General features: G+C 40.1%; 1 protein-coding gene across 1 annotated transcript in view; it reads left to right on the top strand.

The window, feature by feature from the left end:
• The window catches only part of DDX10 (DEAD-box helicase 10), a 227,916-nt gene extending 215,269 nt beyond the window's left edge, over nucleotides 1-12,647 (top strand). The window contains exon 18 of the mRNA XM_018556243.1: nucleotides 12,190-12,647. Coding sequence (XP_018411745.1) covers nucleotides 12,190-12,382 — 193 coding nt within the window. The 3' untranslated portion in view covers nucleotides 12,383-12,647. The remainder of the gene's footprint in view (nucleotides 1-12,189) is intronic.
• Nucleotides 12,648-20,335: the final 7,688 nt, after the last annotated feature.

Genomic DNA, 20,335 nt, shown 5'->3' with positions numbered 1-20,335 from the left:
TCCTCCCTCACCTATTGTGCAGAACTGGGATGTATGGTATTCCTGTGGTCCTCACTGTACCGTACTGGCCTAGGAGGAGCTGGTACTCTGACCTTGTCAAACTCAGAAACCGCCTTTTGAACCAATCAGGGATGTTCCTCTGTCTTCTCTTATTCACAAGACATACCCTATTTCACCCTTTCCATCTCTCTGCAAGGCCAGTTTCTAAGTTGGTTGCCTTAACTTGTGGAGTACCCTTTTTGTTAGAGTCCCCAGCGCCTTTAGACAGTCTGACTCTTCTTGCTTCTTGACCCACTATCGCCTGGGTGATTCAGCATCTCATTATTCAAGCCTAAAAAGTTAACAACAAAGTGCCACCTTTCCCTGTTAAAGCACCGTCCACTACATCAGTTAGTACTTCCTGTTTTTTCAGCATCGGGCATCTCTGTTTCTCACACTTGCAAGGCTTCCACATGGTCTTCAGTTCACATATTTAAGTTTTACAAGGTGGACCTTCAGGCTCTTCTGGTGGCTCTGTAAGCTCTGTTGAGCCTCCTTTATGAACCTGTTGTTTATCGTGGGCCTGTGTTGCCCACCCCTCAGTTGAACTTCTTCTGGATGTCCTAATGTACCTTAATTACTTCATTACCATAAAATCTGCTCTGTTCTTATGATCCATTCCTATTATTACTTTGCTACAAAACTGGAGCATGATGGTAGTGGGAGGAATTATAATAGACTGTCTTTACAGCTTAGTTTGCCAGTGTCCAATCTCCTGAAAGCAGCAGCATAACTCAATATTCCTGAATTACTTCATCTTGCATGCCTTCATGTACTCAAAAGGATTTTACAGTCAAACATTTTTTTTTTTTCCTTTTTCATCAAAACTGGTATTTAATTTTCACTTTCACTCAACTTTCACACTTAACCTAGCCAGCCAATAAAGGCCAATTGTAGCCGAAGCTTATACAGCTTTGGCAAAGTCACGGAGCATAAATAGTTAAATCTGTAATAGTCTTGCTTGTGTCTCTTTTTCTTAATAGCACTGCACATCCTCAAACAATTCCCCTTTCTTGCTATCCAGCTGAAGATGAGGAACTCTGTTTTCTCTATTAGATCAGCTATCTCCAGTGGTCCTGCACTCTAGTAGGAAACATAACTATTGCTTATTGAAGCACAGTTGTAGTAGTTGTGACTGTGCAGGTGGTGACCACTTCTCTCACATAGATTCCCAGTGGTGGTCCTCTTCAGCTGGCTGTCAGGAAAGGGGCAACGTTTGGGGTAGTGTAGGAGCGCTGTTAACCTAATTATGTTCACTGATTTTACCTATGCTGTAAAAGCTTAGGATAATTCTTATCCTTGTCTCCTACATTAAATGAACTCCTAATTATCAGGTCCCAAACAATCTCACAAGGACTGACTATTTATTAAATTGTCCCATGATGCCTAGCAATGCATGTTATATTGCTGATAGAAGAAGACATGAGCTTGTTTCAGGTTAACTGTCTGGCCTCAGACTTGGTCGCTAGTTTATTAGGCCTTAGGCCTCGGGTCTTGTCACAGTCTCCTAGTCAGGGCTTAAGTTTAGTTGCTTGCTCCTAATACAACCTCATACCTATAATGGCTGCTCCATGATGTGGTTTGATATGTGCACAATAATAGTATTGTTAAAATATAGCTCTCTTAAGAATAACAGAATTAGTTATGAATATGTTATGTTTTATTAGGTCTAATAGTGCCTAGGGGAACACATAGGGTCGTCTTAGGAATGGGTAGTTGGACCTGTTTGGACTAGTTGGTTGGTATGCTTTTGTAGTGTGGTTTTATGATTTTATTTCTGATTTTATTTCTAAAACTATATTTTAACATTTTAATTCTGACATGAAAGTGTTTCTTTTGACCCAGATTTTCACCTTTTTCTGTTTATTTAATGTTTTGGCCATTTTTTTGCACCCAGACAATGGCCAGAGAATAGACTTTAACAACACAATATATTTTCATTAGTGTTTTGACAGTAACTGAGGAAGAAGCTGCACTGAGCTTTATGGAAGGCACTGCAGTAATTAATCTTCATTAGGATCGTTGCCTTGGCCTTGTAAATTAAAATTTATTATCTGAAAATAAGATTGTGGCACAGTATGTTTGATTATCAAAATGCCATTTTTTTGGAGTTGACTCTTTCTAGATTCTCAAATCTGTTTGGCAGATGTTTTTATACTAGCAGCTAATTATTCTCTCCCAATAACCTGAAATATGGTACTCAAAAATATGTTAACCTCTTAATTTCCACAAACCCTGTTGGCCCTGGTTTGCCTATAGCTTGCTGAGGTTTGTTTAACCCCTTCTGGCATGAGTTTCAGTCCTGCTTTCCTCTCCGCACCAAAATTGGCTCCTGCTGGTTTAGGACCCCAAAGAATTAATAAGAAACTAAACAGCATTGTTCCTTATTATGAAATCACAATGATTATCCAAACATCTGGATCACAAGGAACTTTTTTCCAATAAAATATATTAAACCATTCTGAGTTTATCTTTCTTATCCTTGAAGCTGCCTCAGAATGAGAAAGGAACCCCTTGTTAAAATCAACAATAATAACAATAAAAGTACATTTTGCATTCCCAAAAATACATGCAGCTTTTAACAGAACTTTCACTAATTAGTATGGCCCCATTCACACTTGGGCGCAGTCTCAAGAATTGCTCTGTGAGTCTCATGCGAACAGCTGTGGGTGGGAAGCACCAAGTAGAGCAATGAGAGCTGCCAGCATAATTGGCTGCTTACCTGTAATTGGATATGCTGCGATTGCCTATGGATAATTGCTCCTTAACACAAACTGTTTTCATTTAGGGGGATGAACACTGTCATTGCTTTGTGTAGTGCTTCCCGCCCACAGCTGTTCAACATATCTGGGAACTTTTAGAAATTGTAATTCCTTAGGAGGTGGGTGAGTCAGTGGGTGGAGCTATGATGAGCGTGTTTTAAATTGTGCTTTTAAAGAGTGGGAGTGGCTTAAACCGTAGACCCTGCATCAACAGAATTGTGGATAGATGGAATCCAGGTACCCTGTGTGTACACTGGTATAGTCCCTGGTTCACACCTATTCACCATTCCAATGACACTATAGGTGGAAGCTAGGTGTATTGTCAATGTCTCTGGAATGTGAAACCCAGGTGCACATGTCTTTTCCAGTGACTCTGCCAACTACTAGGATGGCAGATAGGTGAGAATGTCTATGGAAAGGTGTGTGCACCTGGCCCCCACCTATCCACCATTCCAGTGACATTGACAGTGCACCAGGCTGCCACCTACATGCACTGTCATTGTAATGATTGATAGGTGGGAGCCAGGTGCACACACCAACCATTTCAGTGACACTGACTGCATACACATACATACAAACGCATACAACCAAACACCCCTTTGGTGGCATGGCTGTTCTCAAGGTGGCGGCAGCAGCAGCATCCAACAATGCCGGGGGAACTTCTTTGTCCTCCTCCTCCCAGTGTCAAGATAGGGCCATCTGGTGTCCAGGGCGAAGATGTGAAACTGCACCCCCCTCCAAGCGGACACAATAATAACCCCCAGCATTGGTGCTAGTGGACACAAAAATAACTTCTGGTGTTGGTTTCCGTGCATGCAGTATTAACCCCCAATATTGATGGCAGTGAATGCAATAATACCCCCAACATTGGTGTCATTGGACGCAGTAATACTACTCCCCTACTCCCACCATCATACTGAGAGGAGAAGGCTATGACAGATGTGACAAGTTGAATTCTCTTCCTCTGCTGCAGTAAGGTTAGATCATTGGGTGAGAAGCCTAGGATAAGCTTCCTCCCTCCACACTGACAAATTGTCCCTCAGGCTAAAGAACACCAAGGGAAAATACTGTCCGTTTATTAGTCTTTTTATGTTATTCAGGTTCATGAGTCTCTAAGTATAATGAGCATCACTAATTGTCATTCCATCACTTTTAATCTCCTGTAAAGTTTTGTGTAGAAAGCAATATGAAAGGTTTGGGATGAAGAATTGCTCACTGGATTCATTTTTCCTTTACCCAGGAGCATCAGAGTTATAACAACTGAAAAGTCTATAGTTCACAGGAAAACTTGAAGAATCAAAAATGAGTTTAGGAAGAAGCTTGAGGCGAATGTTCTGATAATAAAGAAAGACTAGTAAACTTTTCTACACAGAAGATTACATAGTTTTGAAGTATTATTAGTTTGAAAAAGGAGACTGGTCAAACACTATGCTAGGCTACCACATTCCAAAACGTATGAATAAAATAACAAGGGTAACACAAATCCCAATACATTGTAATGCCCAGGACACTCATTTCATGCCTATTGACCACAACTTATTTGTTTCACATCTGTTTTAAAGTGTACCTGTAAAAAGAGAAAATCAATTGCATACAAGAACGGTAGCTTCTGGTACCTGTATAAGAAAAAGTATAAAAGTATGCTGAGCGCACTACTGGTGTTGGAGAATATATATATGTATATACACACGCATATATACATACAAATGTGTGAATGGTAAGTGTGCTATCGCCTTACACAGGATGAGGAGTCCTTTATGAGAAAACAACTAAAACCAAAAAATAAGGAGCGCTACAGCCTTGATGAAAGTCCTTAGTTAGGACTGTTTGGCGGTGGGTTCCTATATGAGAGAAGTTTAGTGTGATGAACAATTGGGTAAGAGAAACATTAATTGGAAGGAAGGAGGAGGAGATGGTTGTTCCATGGGAAAGGTGGTATAATGTCCTGTATAATGATATTGTTGTAAACTTCTTAGCTAGATGGTGTGGAGACTGCATCGACAGGTGGGTGTAATACCCTGATGGAATCATAAATTCAGAGTCCTGAAGAAGCTGGTCGATGTCTCTGGACCAAGCTGTGGCTCCTTCCGAAAAAGTTTGTTGTGCAGATGTTAACGATGGGCTCAGCTGGCCAGGCTGAGCCGTAAATGATGACTGTGATAGCCCCAGAATTTACAGCTTCTCTAACACAATTCTGACAGGATCCCTTTAAAGTCCATTATTGTTTGGTAACTTCAGTTTATCAGGTCAACCCAATTTTATTTTGTTTGTTAAAATCATAGCTACAATCATTTAAAATGAAACCGTACAAAATGGCTGAAGACATCTGGAGCAAGCTAAAAAAACAAACTATTTTTTTTAACACTTCATAATTGAAACCCTGTGTGCTGAATGTAGAGTCCAAAACAGGTAGCAGAGCAGCCTTCTCCAGCATAATACAGTTATTTAAAAACATGATGCGCTTAATGCTCCTGTTGAATGAAGAACTTCGGGCATATAGAATCCTAACCCTTGCAGTGGGGATACCCCCACACTGCAAAGGTTACGTGTTCGTTTTGTCGAGGGAGCTAAAATAACAGAGTTATTCTCGGCCAACCCACAATCCTTGCTGGCTGCTAGACCGGTCCCTTCAGCCTCGCCCCCTCCACTCCAGTGGTCTAAGGTCCTGTGAGCGCTCACATCCAGTCTAGCAGTGACCCTGATCCGAGATTCAGGTGAGTATAACTCACCCAAAATGAGCACTTAAACCTTGCAATGTTGGGGGTAGCCCCACTGCAAGGGTTAAGAGTTCTTCTTTAAGGTGCAGCAAAATATTAGATTTACTGGCTCAGCTGTTAATTTTTGTATTAGAAAAGGCAGAAGTAGTAAGGGGAACAACTCCAGCTTCTACCTTTTTTTTTTTTCTTACTGTGTCCCCATCCCTGATCTCCAAAAGGGTTCCCAAATAGTCAGACATGATACTGCAGAGAACGGACAATGTGCCTTGTGCATCTGCTGCCACACCGTACTCAGTCCTCTTCTCAATTCAGCTTATGGATAAATGGGTCACATGCATATTTGCACAGGGAAAGTCATATTTATTTTTGTCCTTTAACCACTTGAAGTCCAGGTGTTTACACCCCCTTCCTGGCCAGGCAATTTTTCAGTATTCAGCGCTGCGTTACTTTGACATTTATTCCATCATGCAACTCGGTACTGAAATTAATTCTATACAATTTTTTGGGGACAGATAGAGCTTTCTTTTGGTTGTATTTAATCACCACTGCGGTTTTTATTTTATATTAAGGAAAAATTATTGAAAATATGTTGGAGAACAATGATTATTACCCATATATTTGGTAAAATATAAAAGACGGGGTCACGTCGGGTAAATAGACACCAAACATGTCAAGCTTTAGGAGCCATTGGAATGGGGGCATGCATTGAGAAAAACAAGCCTAAACAAGCCTTATATTCTCAACACACTTTTTTTTACAACTGTATACCAATATGTCATGTATGGACATCTACACAAAGTTGGAGATGTGACACATTTGCACTTCTTGCACCAACACAGGCCCCGTCCCACTCTCGTCAGCAAAACTTTTTTTTTTCTTTTCCACATATACTTCACACTCGGATTATGTAGGAAAGAAGAAGACTCTAATGTCGTGTAAAGTATACATGAAACAATAAAGCTACTTTAAACGCTGGGGATTGTGGAGTATAGCCTGTGTTTGGGCCTGCGGATGTGAATTGGAAAAAAGCTGTTATTAGCCTGTCACCCGCAATTGTTGGATGCAGACTTCAAACCACTGGTTTTCTGTAAAGTTCTCTCCATGTCTGCTTTGTTAAGATCAGCCCATGTGGAGTTTCAGTCAGAGAGAGTCTAAAAGCAAACTGCAGAGAACCTGTTGCATTGTCCTGAATTTGCAAACCACAGGTACACTTTAAGTTCATCCATGTCTCTTTAAAGAGTTACATTTAACAAAGCTAAATAAGGGATAACAATGTAAATCTTTCATGAGCAACTTGTGGCGTTTCTTTTTAGGAAAGCTTCTTTTAGAAATTTGACATGTTCAACAACAGGTTCTCTTTAAGACGATTTACATAAGCCTAGGCTATAGTTAGTGGGCTATAATTATATTCAGTACTCTGTAAATATCATTTAATAAGTGCTTTACACTGTGTTCTTATACTGTATGGCATTACTGCCATCTATAAGGCTTTATTTGCTTGGTCCCTTTTCCAACACTGAGATTTACTTTAATAATTCACTGTATTGGAATACCTGGACATTTCTTTCATTACTGAGTATCTCAAAGAGGTATTATAGCAGCAACTTCTTTCATGTCCTCAATGCAAAACAAGATGACGGTTCCCCTATAAGCAGTGTCATGAGGGGAGATTAGGAGTGAGTCATGGACTATATATAACATCTGAAGCAGTAAACTCACACGAGTGTCTGAGCTGTGATTGCGGATCATTATTTCTGTCACCATTGACCATCATGTTACAAGATAATGTGAAATCATTCCTGCTTCCCCCTGTAGCAGCAAAACCGCACAAAGTGGTGCAGATAAGTCACAGTAATTGGCTGTTTGTGTATTAGTGCTGATTGTTGCATGATGAGTATTCTGGGAATTGGGCCTCCACCGATTTCTCTTTATGGGCGTCCATGTAGCCACTTAATATAAAAGTGATCGTTATTTGTTAGAGGGCAGCTCAGATTAAATGACATCCACCAACTGCAGCAAGTTCCTTACACCATTGGAATTTTATTATCCAGAAAAATAAGTATGTTTGAAGTCATGTTTTCCAGTGGGGTTTGCTCTTAGGGTAAATAATTAGGATTCTTCTCAAATGATACAAATCAATGTAGCTGTGTATCAGAGAGAAAGTTTAGAAAACATGCTTGTTAGAGCCATGTTATACTATCAATTATATCACTGGAGACAACTTGCCTGTGTGAGTATCGCAAAGTCAGCACACTCTATGCTAATGTGTTGCTACCTCATTCAGCCATTGGGATGTCCCTCCATCAGTGCTTCCTTGCTAACTTTCGATTTGTTTCAGCTAGTAGGGGAACACCATCAGAAAAGGATTGTATTTAAACTCAAAAACAAAAATGTAATATATACAGTATAGCAGCTTATCAGTCCTTGCATGTGGTGGCTGCATTCGTTTTCCTTTTTCAGGCTTTTTTCCTTTTATTTTCACGTGGTGATCTTGTCAGTAAAACACTATCTGTCCAAGGGTGACAATTCTTACTGACTGTACTGTATTTATGAAGGAGCTGTGTTGTCACCAGAGACTGCTCGCACCTGATTTAGACTACAAACATCTCACCCTCTTCTCATCTTCTTTGCATAAGGAGGATGGGTTGTGTAGTTCACAGAAAATAGTTCAGAAAGCTAATAACATTGTTTGAGATTTCAGTTCAGTGCACAGGAAGTTACTGAGGTTTTATAAGGGCCAAGAGAATTTTTGTTGTGTGTGCAAAATATATTCCTAGGCCGAAAGAGGCCAAATGAAGCCCTAGGCAAGGTAGCAGTTTTTATTAACTATTTGCCTACAAGTACATCCTTCCTTCTAGGTTGGGCCCCTGGAGAACCAGCGAGCCCTGGGCTCCCACCTAGGTTGCTTTGTGAAACAATCTGGCTCTCTGAGCAATGTCCATTGGGAAAAGTGGAGTTGTATTTCAGAGTTCCTGCTGCTGGCTATGATTTCTTCCGCTTGTTAGAAGTAATATATGGTTCATCCCTCCACCAGGACTTTGAAGCTAGGAATCTAGTAGGAAGATCTCCTCTACCCCCTTTGGCAGTGAGCTTGGCATTACCTCCGATTTATTTTTTATAAGGTCGGGTTCACACCTAGGCGGCATCGGTTTTCTGCATCTGTACATGTGTGTGTGTTTAGCATGCGGTAATTTGCACATTTATGCATGTTTTGCACATTTGACACACGTTAATGAAGATGAGCATTTTGACTGGCAGCTTAGGAAACACTGCGGGCAATGGACGAACACGCGTACAAACACTCAAAAAATGTGCACGTACATGCAACATGCTTCTGTTGCATGTTTTCAGGGTGTTTCCATTGAAGCCCATAGGGCAAAAAGTACTGTTAGCCGCCCAAAGAAGCTCATGTACCTTTTCAGGCGTTTGGCTTTTCCTGTGAACAGGTGCCCATGAAAATCATGGGATTTCTTGGGTTGGGCATTTAAAAACGCTTTTCGAACTGCTCAAAAACACCTAGGTATGAACCAGGCCTCAGGCCCTGTTCACACCAGGGCGGTTTGATCGCAAGGATTTGTCCGACCTGAACCTCTGCATACATTCCTATGGGGACCGTTCCGTGCGATCCGAAATGCTCCCTGAGCCTTTTTTTCTGCGCTGATCAGAGCGGATTCCATACAGATTTTTATTTGCCCTGAAACGCAAATAAAGATGGCCAAAACCGCCCTTTTAAAATTCGCTCAGAAACCGCACTGAAACGCATCCACCCTGGTGTGAATGGGACCTCAGAGTATATGGAAAATAATCTGGTTGATAATACCAAACACCTTGGCTGTTTAGGCAATTTCGTATTTTAGCAGGGCCCAGAAATCTACTCAACATCAAGGGATTGAGCTCCCCTCTATTCTTCCCAAAGTGGAAAAAGTCTGTTTTTGGTTTTAACTGACCGATTTCTGGTAGCTCTGCTGGTTTAAAACCTTTTTAATGTTCAGACACCGCTGCCATATAAAAGCTGGCATTTGGCATGTTTTAATAAATACATTAACAGGGTTACTTTAACCTATTGAGGATGCTGCTTGATCCCTCACCAATCATGGTGATTGTGCTTCTTTTAGAGAACATAAGGCCCATGGCAGAGGAAAGGATCAAAGTATAGCATATGTACCCTAGTGTCACTGACACAAGAGGGTCACATTGGTTCCCAGTGCAATGCAGGAGCTGATATGTGGGGGTTGACCCTCCCATGCTTCCTCACAGAGTATCAAATGAAGGGGTGTAACATGTTATTAGCAAAAACGAGAAGTCATTTAAACGTGTTGCAGATAAAATTCTGTCAACATATTCTTCACAGTCTGTAATTACATGTTCATCTGTCATTCTCAATTGAATGTAAAATAACTTAAAGTCCCTGACCTACTGTATGAGTCACAGCTGACATTTGGACCAAATTGGCATATACTCCCCACTGAGCTGCAAAGTACCCTAATATGTGGTAACTTGTAACCTAATCAAGTATGATCTTTCATCAGTGTGAGACCGATCAAATCTAAATTTAGGTTTTTCTTTTACCTCTTATAATTGAAAGGAAATTTCACTAGATCTATCTAACTTTATTTAATTTATCCAGAAGTCTGATTCAGGACGTGCCTGGTCATAGTTGCCAGTGTGCTTATGTCAGCCATTAACTGAACTTTTATCTCTCAAATGGCTGGTGTCATAGCTGGTCACCATGGCAACTGCTGATCTAAATAAAAAAAGCTAAGATGGCCCCGTCGTCAGCTGTAAAGGATAGGAGGGTTTAGTTCTGCATTAATATCTGAGACCAGGAAGAAACGTTCTAGTGCCCAGAAACTAGATTTCCAAATAGCAGCTTGGTTGAAGGTCCAGTGCTTGCTTCAATAACATTTCTTTTATGTTTCTTTCTAAAGTATCTGTAGCCCAATGCAACGAGTCAGATACCTGACTTCATTGCAGCTAAAGCATGAATATGATTGGTTTCTACAGGCATTCCCATTTTCTGGTAGTTTTTATACATATCATATACCTGTCATTTCCAGTTTATATATAAAAAGGGGGGGGGCTTGAGAAACTTTTCAAGTGGGTTTTACAGGTACAGAGTATAACGGAACATCGCCATTTCAGTAATGTTTTTTTCTTCTTGACATAGTGCCCTGGGTTTCTCCGATGGCAATCAAGGAAAATACTGTCGACAAAGTTTTTGTTCTTGCAGGTGTTTTAAAGTTGATGTTTATATTTTAGCCTGTGAACCATATTTTATCATAATAAGCTCTTATTGTAGGTTACCATTATTTAACACATCATTAATCATAACCCATGCAAGCATAATTCATATTTAATGTGTCAGTAATTCTAAACACCGAAAAATTAACATCATCTAAAAGCTGTAATTATGCTAAACTTTCTTTGAACAGTTTGTTTTTATATCTGTCGGTTACAGTTACTATGATTAGGTGATGTTTGTCTTAAAGTGACATTAAACCCTCAGATTTTTTAACATAAACCAATACTGTAATGTGTGCCTTACTGTAATCCATGGTTGTTTCCCTTCTCTTTGCTGCTTTTCCTTTTAAATCCTCATGTCTTCTTATGCTTGGTGAGAACTTCCCTTTTCAGCTCAGGGCCTCTTCCTGTAGTGCTGGCTCAGGTTACAAGCCTATACAAACGTATACACAGACACTGTGTATCTATTCCTCAGACAAGGCAGTCTGCTGCAAAACAGAAGATCTGCCCAGCATGAGAACAGATACAGATTTAAAAGGAAGAGCAGCAAAGAGAAGAGAAACAACCATGGATTACAGTAAGGCGCACATTACACTATTGTTTTATGTTAAAAAATCTGAGGGTTTAATGTCACTTTAAGTATTTTCTCCGTCGAGGATGAACAGGTCCTCAAAAGGTTTGGCTTCTATTTGTGTGTTCAGTGGACGCCAGTTCTGAAGAGGAGGTGCAGAGGCATTGTTCACCCCTTGCATGCTTTCCTGGGCCACAAATGGTGAAGAAGATCTTTACTATGACAATATGGAGGCTACTGCTGTGGTCTTTAGTCTAAAACTTCTAGTTGTCTGGCCGAAATGATGACCTAGTGTGTTCAGTGTGTAGTCAATGACTGACTGAACAACTATGCAGACCTGGAATTTTTACTTTACATGTTGAATAATTGTTCTCATTTATTGAGTGCTAAGCATTTCACATATTAAAAAGGAGTTAATGTCTTCATATGTCTCTTAGTAAAGGTTACTATAAGCTTAGAAAATCATTCCACCTACATCCAGGATAAAAGGTTTTTGCGTTTCACAGTAAGTCAATCACATAACTGGCTTCTTATATATCTTGGAGACTATATTGGTGAAAACGTCACCAGAACTCATTCTGCCCAAATGCAGCAGCCATTAAAAGCCAATTGCTTTGCTGATCCCTGGTAATGGAGAATAAACAAATTAGGAATTCATCTACCAGGGTGATTGCTTATTATGGCTACCTAGAAGGGTCAGAAACAAAAGTTGGAGATGGTGAGGGAGATGAGACAACACCACCCAAAACTGCAATGCCAAAATATGTGTAAAGTTAGCTTTTGAATTAAGTGTCTTTAACAGTGTTTTGTTGTTCTAACTAGGAAAATAGTTATTAATGTCTTTCTTCCGCTTTGACAGTGACCATGAAGATGTTTCACCAAGGAAGAGGACTTTAAGCAGCAGACCAAAAGAAAAGGAAGAAAAAACAGTAGCGGTCAAAAAGAAGAAAACCACACGGAGATCAGTGGAGTCATTTGAGCCACTAAACACGGGACTGTCACTGGTGGAAGATGAGGAGCTGGTCCTACATCTCCTAAACAGCAGCAGCTAATTATTTACCCAACTGTGTTTTTCTTGGCCATCTTCCCCCTTACATCAACAGCTCTTTACAAAATCAATTTGTCTTCAATGCAGTTCAGTACTCTGGGACAATGATAAATGAGAACAGCAGAATGACCTCCAAATAGCCAGCCTGCAGTATAAATACAGCAAGTGCAATTCCTTAAAGAGCCATTCTACCTACAGTTGTGTTTGTGTAAAAGGGAGTTTAGGGATATAGGTGAAAGTCTGTTAAAGGCTCGCATGGTATTAAAAAGTTTCAGGAGATGGTAACTGGACTTAATTGATATAAATTTATAGAAAGCACAGAGACTTTGCTTTCTGGCTATCTTACTGTTGCCATTTTTTAAGCATACTATAGTAGCCTTTGGTAAAATATCTTTAAAGGTTACCTGTCACAAACCTGTGCAGTTCAAAGCGAGCACATGAAGTTACCTTCGGTGAAAACCGCATGTGAAGCCGCTCAGTACAACCAGACATACAGGCAGCTGCAATATGGAGATTTTGATATTTGCTGTAAAAGTTGGTTCTGCCTCTCTATTGATCATTTAATGTGATTGGCAGCCTTATTGATCAGGAAAAGGGGTGGAGCAAAGCACAACATTTACAGGAAAAATGGAGATTGTCTTATAATGTTTGTGGCCTATATGTCTGGGTCTGCTGATCATTTTGATGTGCTGTTTTCACTGAGGCAACCTTTTCTTATGCATTGTTTTCTTCCTGTGCTCAGTTCAAATTGCTCAATTTTTTGGCAAGTTTTCTTTCAAATAAAAAGACTGGAATGAAAGCCTGACATTAATTTCATATATAACTACAAGGTCAGATATTTAAACATAGTTACACCCATGTATGCTTTTTAGGTGGATGATGATGAGTTGATTCGTACGCAAACTTTTTAAACTTGAAATTGGAAGAATTCTTACAGAAGTTCTCTGCTTGGCCCACCTGCTATAGATATTACTGTGAAGTGAGGGGGGGGGGAGTTATTTAGGAAATGTCACAATTGGAATCCCTGAGAGTAGGCGAGCATATACCCATATCCCTGTGTCACATTTGGGTAGACAGACCTATAGTTATGGGAATATTTTAATATATTTTTGTAAAGATGACTCCAGCTCGATTGCTGGTTTTATAGCGCATGACTTATTGCAAGAAAATGTAATTACCTGCCAAACTTTTTTCTTGAAGTTGAATTTGTTCAACTATTATTGTGAAGTCTTGTCTTCACTAATAGTAAGCCTATAATTAGAAATGTAGTAATCCAAGGCGCACATGAATGTCATTTTGTTACATCAATATTCTGACAAAAACTGTAGTTAGAGACAACCTGCTGTCTGCTTTAAATGCTGAGAACTCCGATTCAAGCATACAGTCCACCAAAGAAGTGATTTTTCCGTTTTTTTACAATTGTCCAGTGGTAACAAGACAAGAGTATTTGAGGTGCCTTCTGGTCAACAGAGCACTTACTAATAAGCTGAGTCACATATATAACCCTTATCTCTATGTACCCTGACCACTGTAGCAGAACTAAGTGAACAGCTGTGTATATCGAAATATTGCTGACGTGTTTATGGATTCCAGCCTCTGATGGGTGCTGTCATTTACAACTTGGGAAAACAACTACTTTTACCTGCAGATTATGATGGAGGAAGACCCACAACTGTTTTTCTCACACATTTGTATTCCTGTTTAAATTCAGGCATTTCACAATAAAGAATTCATTTTTTTTAATGTAAAATTGCTTTGCTTTGTGTCTGGATGATAATATATGATGAGAGGAAGAATTCCATAGAGTCATAAAGGGCATTTTACACGCTGAACCCTGATGTCTCCATAAAGAGGACCTGTCACATATTTTTCTATCACATAGAGGGGTTTTTATTAGCCCCCGTATGTGATAGCAATAAAGTTTAGTGGGAAAAAAAAAAGTTAAAAAAAATTAAGTTCCCCCCCCCCAAATTTAAAGTTACACCTTAAAAAAGAATTTCAAAGTACCGCAGCGCTGAACACTGAAAAATGGCCTGGCCAGGAAGGGGGTCTAAACACCTGGTCTTGAAGTGGTTAAAATACATATGCAGAAGTTGTTTTACCTGCCAAAGTGCCAGATTTGAAACCAGACATTTCTTTTCATGCAATTAAGCAAAAGGGATATGTCACCTCCCTGTCCCTAGCCTAGAACTGGACAGTGAAGTAGCAGCTACAGTCTAATGGGGTCCTCTTTTCCCTCTGTCCTCCTGTCAGCATGTTTGCTGCCCCCCTCCCTCAATCTTCCAGCCTGGTGTTGCTGTGCAGGGACTGAAATCAAATGCAGGTGTTTATAGTGATTACATTTGTGATTTTAATAAACACAATATATTCAATGGGATTTTGTATTGTTCTTGAAAGAGTTATGCCAGGCATTTATCACCAAACCCTCCTCACTTCTCTGTAGAGAGAAACAGATTTTTTTTATTACTCCATGTGACATCATCCCGAGGCTTGTAAAAGTCTTGCTGGACATCTGCTAAAAGCTCAGTTTCTCTTAATATAGACACCCCCCCAGAACTACATCTGCCAAGACCCCTTTCCTACACACTGTGTGGACAGGTATTTGGGAGTTAAAGCAGCATTGTTTTGCTGCAAAGAAATCAATGTATGCATGTGGAGTGGGACACAGAGGGTTGGGGCAAGGTGGAATTCTGTCATCCAGTAGGCAGGGCTGATGACGCTGGTTGGGATTTCAGTGTGGGGCTGTGTTGTCCACCTAAATATGAGGTTGAAAACCTAAACACTGGATGTCTAGCAGATCAACCGGTATTTTTCTCTACTTTTAGCTTTTCCAAGGGCTAAAAACGTGCATTGCAGAGATCTGCTTCATGGGTTTTTTATTGTTTTTCCCAGACATACACATTAACACTTTAAATGTATTACTGCATTTAAACATTCTTCTCACTTGCTTAATTACTGTAAACTTTGCATAGCTAAGCAAATTGCACATATTGTGCATAGACTGTCCATGCATAACTCATTGTAAATCTTCTGCAGTGGTTGATGGTGTTTTTAATAGAAATAAATCAGCCCACCACTTCAGACTCCTCCATGTAGGTACGTGGATTGAGTCCTCCTTTATGTTACCCCAAAGTAAAGATTAACAGCACCAACACCCTCTTCATTTTACTAACGCACTGCAGCGCATGTGCATGGTGTGCACAACAATATGTGGGGGGAGGGAGGGGCTGTGCTTTTTTTTATTTTATTTTTTTTAATTATTTTATTTTGTTTTACATTTTGTTTATTTTAATTTTTTTTTAATTTTAAATTTATTTTTTAATAATTTTGTATTTATTTTTTTACTGTTGGGGGGGCTACGGTGAAATCTCTGGGGTCTAAACAGATCCCTGACATTTCCCTTTTGAAATAGAAAAAGTAATTGAGGACACCAAATCCTCAATTTCTTTTTCTGCAGCCTCAGCACTCAATTAATGGGAAGAACTCAGTACAGAGGCTTCCCATTCCATTTTTGGAACTCACTGCCATCGGCAGTGATTTCAGCCAAGAGTGTAGATTTGTTCAAGAAACGTTTGGACAATTTCTTGAGGGACCGTAATATCCAGGGATACCAGTATCCCTAAGAATGAGATGATGCGTGGACCTATATGGGTTGGACTTGATGGACATATGTCTTTATTCAACCCCAAATACTATGTAACTATGTAACTTGTATTTCATTAGAGGAGATGCAGTAACACACTTGTGCTGGACATGCATAACACAAATTATAGCCAATTTCAACCAACTTTTGATCACTAATATGATCAAAAACGATTAAAACAAAAAAGCAGACTGCCATTGATAAATTTGATCAATAGGAAAATGTAAATCTGTTTTAATCTGATTTATTACATTTCAAAAATAATTGTGATTGAATAGAAATTGATTGAAAAACATGAAGCCCGCTCAAGCAATCAGATGTTCTGCCTCATTCATAGGTTTCTGCAACTCAATTGCCTAATAGATGATCAAAAATAGTAGTTTATCCATTTGATTCCTTTTTAGTTTTAATGGAAAAAACAAAACTGAGATTGAAAGATGTATATATTGCCTACATGGCCAGCTTCATGGGCTAAATGCAGCGTGCATTCAGCTTGCATCTCAGTCTGAAATACTTCTGAATTGCTTCATAGTTTGCACTTTACCTACTTCTAAGCTGCATCAAAATGCTTTGGCATTCTCCTCATAAGGTGGAGAAAGGAGTTCTGAAGCAAACTGTTGCTGTTGTGCACAAGCCCAAAATCAGCAGGTAAAGATGTAGTGGAAGGCCACAGTCAGCTCCTGGTATCAGTGGATCCAAAGGATAGCTGCAGGGGGGAGCTATACTAATTAGGATAATATTCTTCCTTTTAAAACTATGTTCATTAGCTTTGTTTTTGCGTTGTAGGTTCCAGCAGTGAGACAACGTACAGCTAAGAATATAAAGACTACGATGTAAAAAGAAGGATTTACAGTATTATGTTTGTGCCAGCACATTTTTCCAGAATGTAGATGATTGAGGGTGATGCCTGAACTAAGACGTAGAAAAGAAGATAGAAACATGGTCAGGGGAGCACTGTGATCTTATCAGGGGGTAATAATGCCTAGAAGTAAACCTGTACTTTTGTAATAAATGCTGTCACATTACACAGATAACATACACTGAACATGAGAAAATACAGCGAGGGACACAAAACAGGCTGTAATTCTGGGCAGCCAACTGAGACCCCCCTTTACAGGTCTGCGACAGAATTACCTCGGGAGAAGAAGATATATTTTCTTGATGTTGAGACAGATTTTTACTCAAAAGTTGCACAATTGTGGCCAGGACATGTTGTATTCTGTTGCAGTGCTACGTTAAAGCAGCTGAGGGGGAATTTATGAATAAAGCTGCTAAATAATCATTTTAAAAAATCTTTCTCACTGCTCCACTCTGGCGTGGCCATTTGTACGGCAGAATTGATAAATGTGTCACAGTATATGGGATGCTAAATCCACTTTAACCACTAGCATCTCTGTGGCCAAGGAATGTCGGTCTACATTGGATATATGACAGCTAGCAGTACACATAGGTGGGTGCTTCTAGCTGTCAAACCAAGCTTTCACAGCCCTGTTCCCTACTTACTACCAGAAACCAATCAGCATGGTTACTGATAATATAATCAGCATAACATCTATGGCATGGTGATTACATGAGGTTTTATAGTAAAGAAACCTCTCTTGGTTCTAGCTGTCAAACCTTTTCTTTGTTTGAGCTCATTATACAATACAAGGAGGGGGTTAACAAAAGTAGAAGTGACCATCTATGACTGTTGCCTCCACTGTGGCCTTTTGTCGACCAAATGGAACTCTGTTGACCTTATTAGCGGTGAGATCAAACAATGAGGTCAGATAACTTGCTATTAGTAATCTGTGGCAGCTCACCTTGGGTTCCAGCCTGTGTATAGTTTCACAATATCAGTCCAAAGAAAACCTCAGTAAATAACAGCCGTTCAAGATTATCCCTTTTATATTGTCATCATGGATCCAAAACCACCAAGTCTTGGGCCAAGTTAGCCCTTCCTCAAGTGGTTAATACACTGAGCAACCTATCACCCCTTACGTCCCCTTACACCCCCATCAAGAGGTGGGCATATACTTCTCTCCAATCAAGGCAATACTATGGGAGAGTAGCACTTTTACACACCTGCTGTAACGAACACATCGACCTATAATAAAGAGGAGCTCCCCATGTATACTTTGTCCTTTTCACATCACAGCTTTATGAACACCCCATGCATTATAACAGTACTCAATGATGTTATATTTCACACCAACATCAGCAGGCAAAACCTAAGCCACCCTGTGTCTGAAAATTGTGTATAGGTTCTTCTGAGACACAGAATGTTGAAGGCAGCTGTGACTCATTTTTAAAAGTGTAACAAAAATAGGTAAACTATTCTTGTTGATGGTAGTAGTCAATCAGATCCAATGCAGTATGGGAGAATTAAGATCCGAACCTGATTAGCGGCGTTTTTTTCTACAAACACAGATAAATAAGGCAAAGCCAAAGCAATGTTTAAGCCAATCGGGGCAGAGCCTATAGAATTAATTATCATTGCTAAAAACTGTAATTAAATGTGTTCCACTCCACAGAGCCAGAGATAGAACAATACAACACTCCTCCTGTACTGGGCTGCCCATCAACAAGGCAGAAAGGGAAATGTATTGTGTGCCAGTAATTAAGCGGCTCTGCCTTTTATGTCCTCTGTCATCCAGAGGTTCCGTAGTTATGCTCATTGTCTTTGTTCACAGTGCCCAGTTCTTCTGTTATCGGCTGACACACAATATAATTGGCAGTGAGCAGTCTGATTGGAAGCTGGACAGTCTAATTTCAGGAACTGCATTGGATTAGTCTTTTATTATCTGCAATGGAAAAGAGAACTGACCATAAGGAATAACAGAAAAGCAGAGTGTCGTGGCCATGTGCCAAGTCAGTGACAGATGAATTGTGGTTAATTGTTATGGGTTACTGCACCTTGTCCTTTGCCTTATGGCTGATCATCTGCTGCCAGTGTGCATATAGATAATTGGGAACTTTCCATTCTCACTGACCTGAGATATACCACCTTTAATGGCCATCGGAAAGATGGGGATTTCCTGCTCCTCACAATAGGATGCAATGCAAATGCTTTGTATGTGTATTATATGTCGCAGGGGATCAGAGGGAGTCAGCACACAATCTCCCTCCGATCTCCTCTCTGGTGTCAGAATGCAGGAAGTAATGTATATTCCTGTAGTAACATATAAGGATTCGTCTTTTAGAACCTCATAATCAGCAGCAGTATGATGTTGCTGATCAGTTTGCACTGCAGAGTGAAGTCCAAGCAAGTAAAAGTGTTATTAATGAGTTGACTTGTATATGTTCAAGCAAAGGTAACATATCATCTTTATATTATATTTCCAGTGTCATATGATTGTTGTCTGTGGCCATTAGCTCCATTTTTCCAGGCCAAAGAACAATGAGCTGCATTCTCAGACTCACAACTAGGTGGTGCTGCCTCTAAAACCTGAGATTGCGTCTCCTGGTCTTCTGCAAATCAACAGACAATAACTCAGTTCACCTAATTAACAATAATTAATTGGACCACATGGGGTTTTTCCATTATTATGCCGGGAATGTTATAAATGTATCCAGGTCAGGCCATTACATCTGTTTAATTAAAAAGTGTATGCATTATAGGCTGTTTTATAGATTTATTTTCAAGTAAATATATTTGTTCCTGCTGCTAGTATGACTCCCAAAGGTATATTAGAATGCACATTACATTGCTCTGAAAAGCTACTGTTTAAATATTAAAGTCTGTTTTTACCAGGAAATAAAAACATTCTTACTGCAGAGTGGGCATAGACCTCATACATATATATGCTATTTTAGGAGAGAATGTGAATAAAATCAGCAGTGGAAGCACTTGTGTATGCCAGGTATTCCTTCTGCACTGTGACCCTGGACTGGCAGTTTCCTGATGGATCACTCCATTCCGGAGATATTATAGGCTGATACCAAAACTCTATACAAGACTTAAAGTTGAACTATGAGATGAGTGATTTTCACTCACCTCATAGTTCTAGCCGACCTGTGACAAGAGACTGTCACATGTCGGCTCAGTAGATTGGGAGGTGATTGAACACATACCGGGTTCGCTCACCTCTCGATCCTGTCACAGCTCTCTGCCGTGACAGGGGGAGGGGCTGGATTCCCCTCTCCCCGCTCCGATCTGCCAGCGCTGACTGGCGGAACGGACGGGGGAGAGGGGCGGGTACAGCTGGCTCTGCCTCTAGATAGGCAGAGCCAGCTGTCACTCACGCAGCTGGGCGGATCTCGACGTCCATAAATCACTGAAGTTTTGGGAAAATTATCTTATGGGTCAGTAAAGATTGCAAGGGAGATGTGTTG

This window comes from Nanorana parkeri, unplaced genomic scaffold (genome assembly GCF_000935625.1).
Source record: "Nanorana parkeri isolate BGI_ZX_2015 unplaced genomic scaffold, ASM93562v1 scaffold229, whole genome shotgun sequence".
In the NCBI taxonomy this organism is placed as follows: Eukaryota; Metazoa; Chordata; class Amphibia; order Anura; family Dicroglossidae; genus Nanorana; species Nanorana parkeri.
Note: the sequence above shows the minus strand (reverse complement) of the source record. Positions and strands in the feature narration are given on the sequence as shown.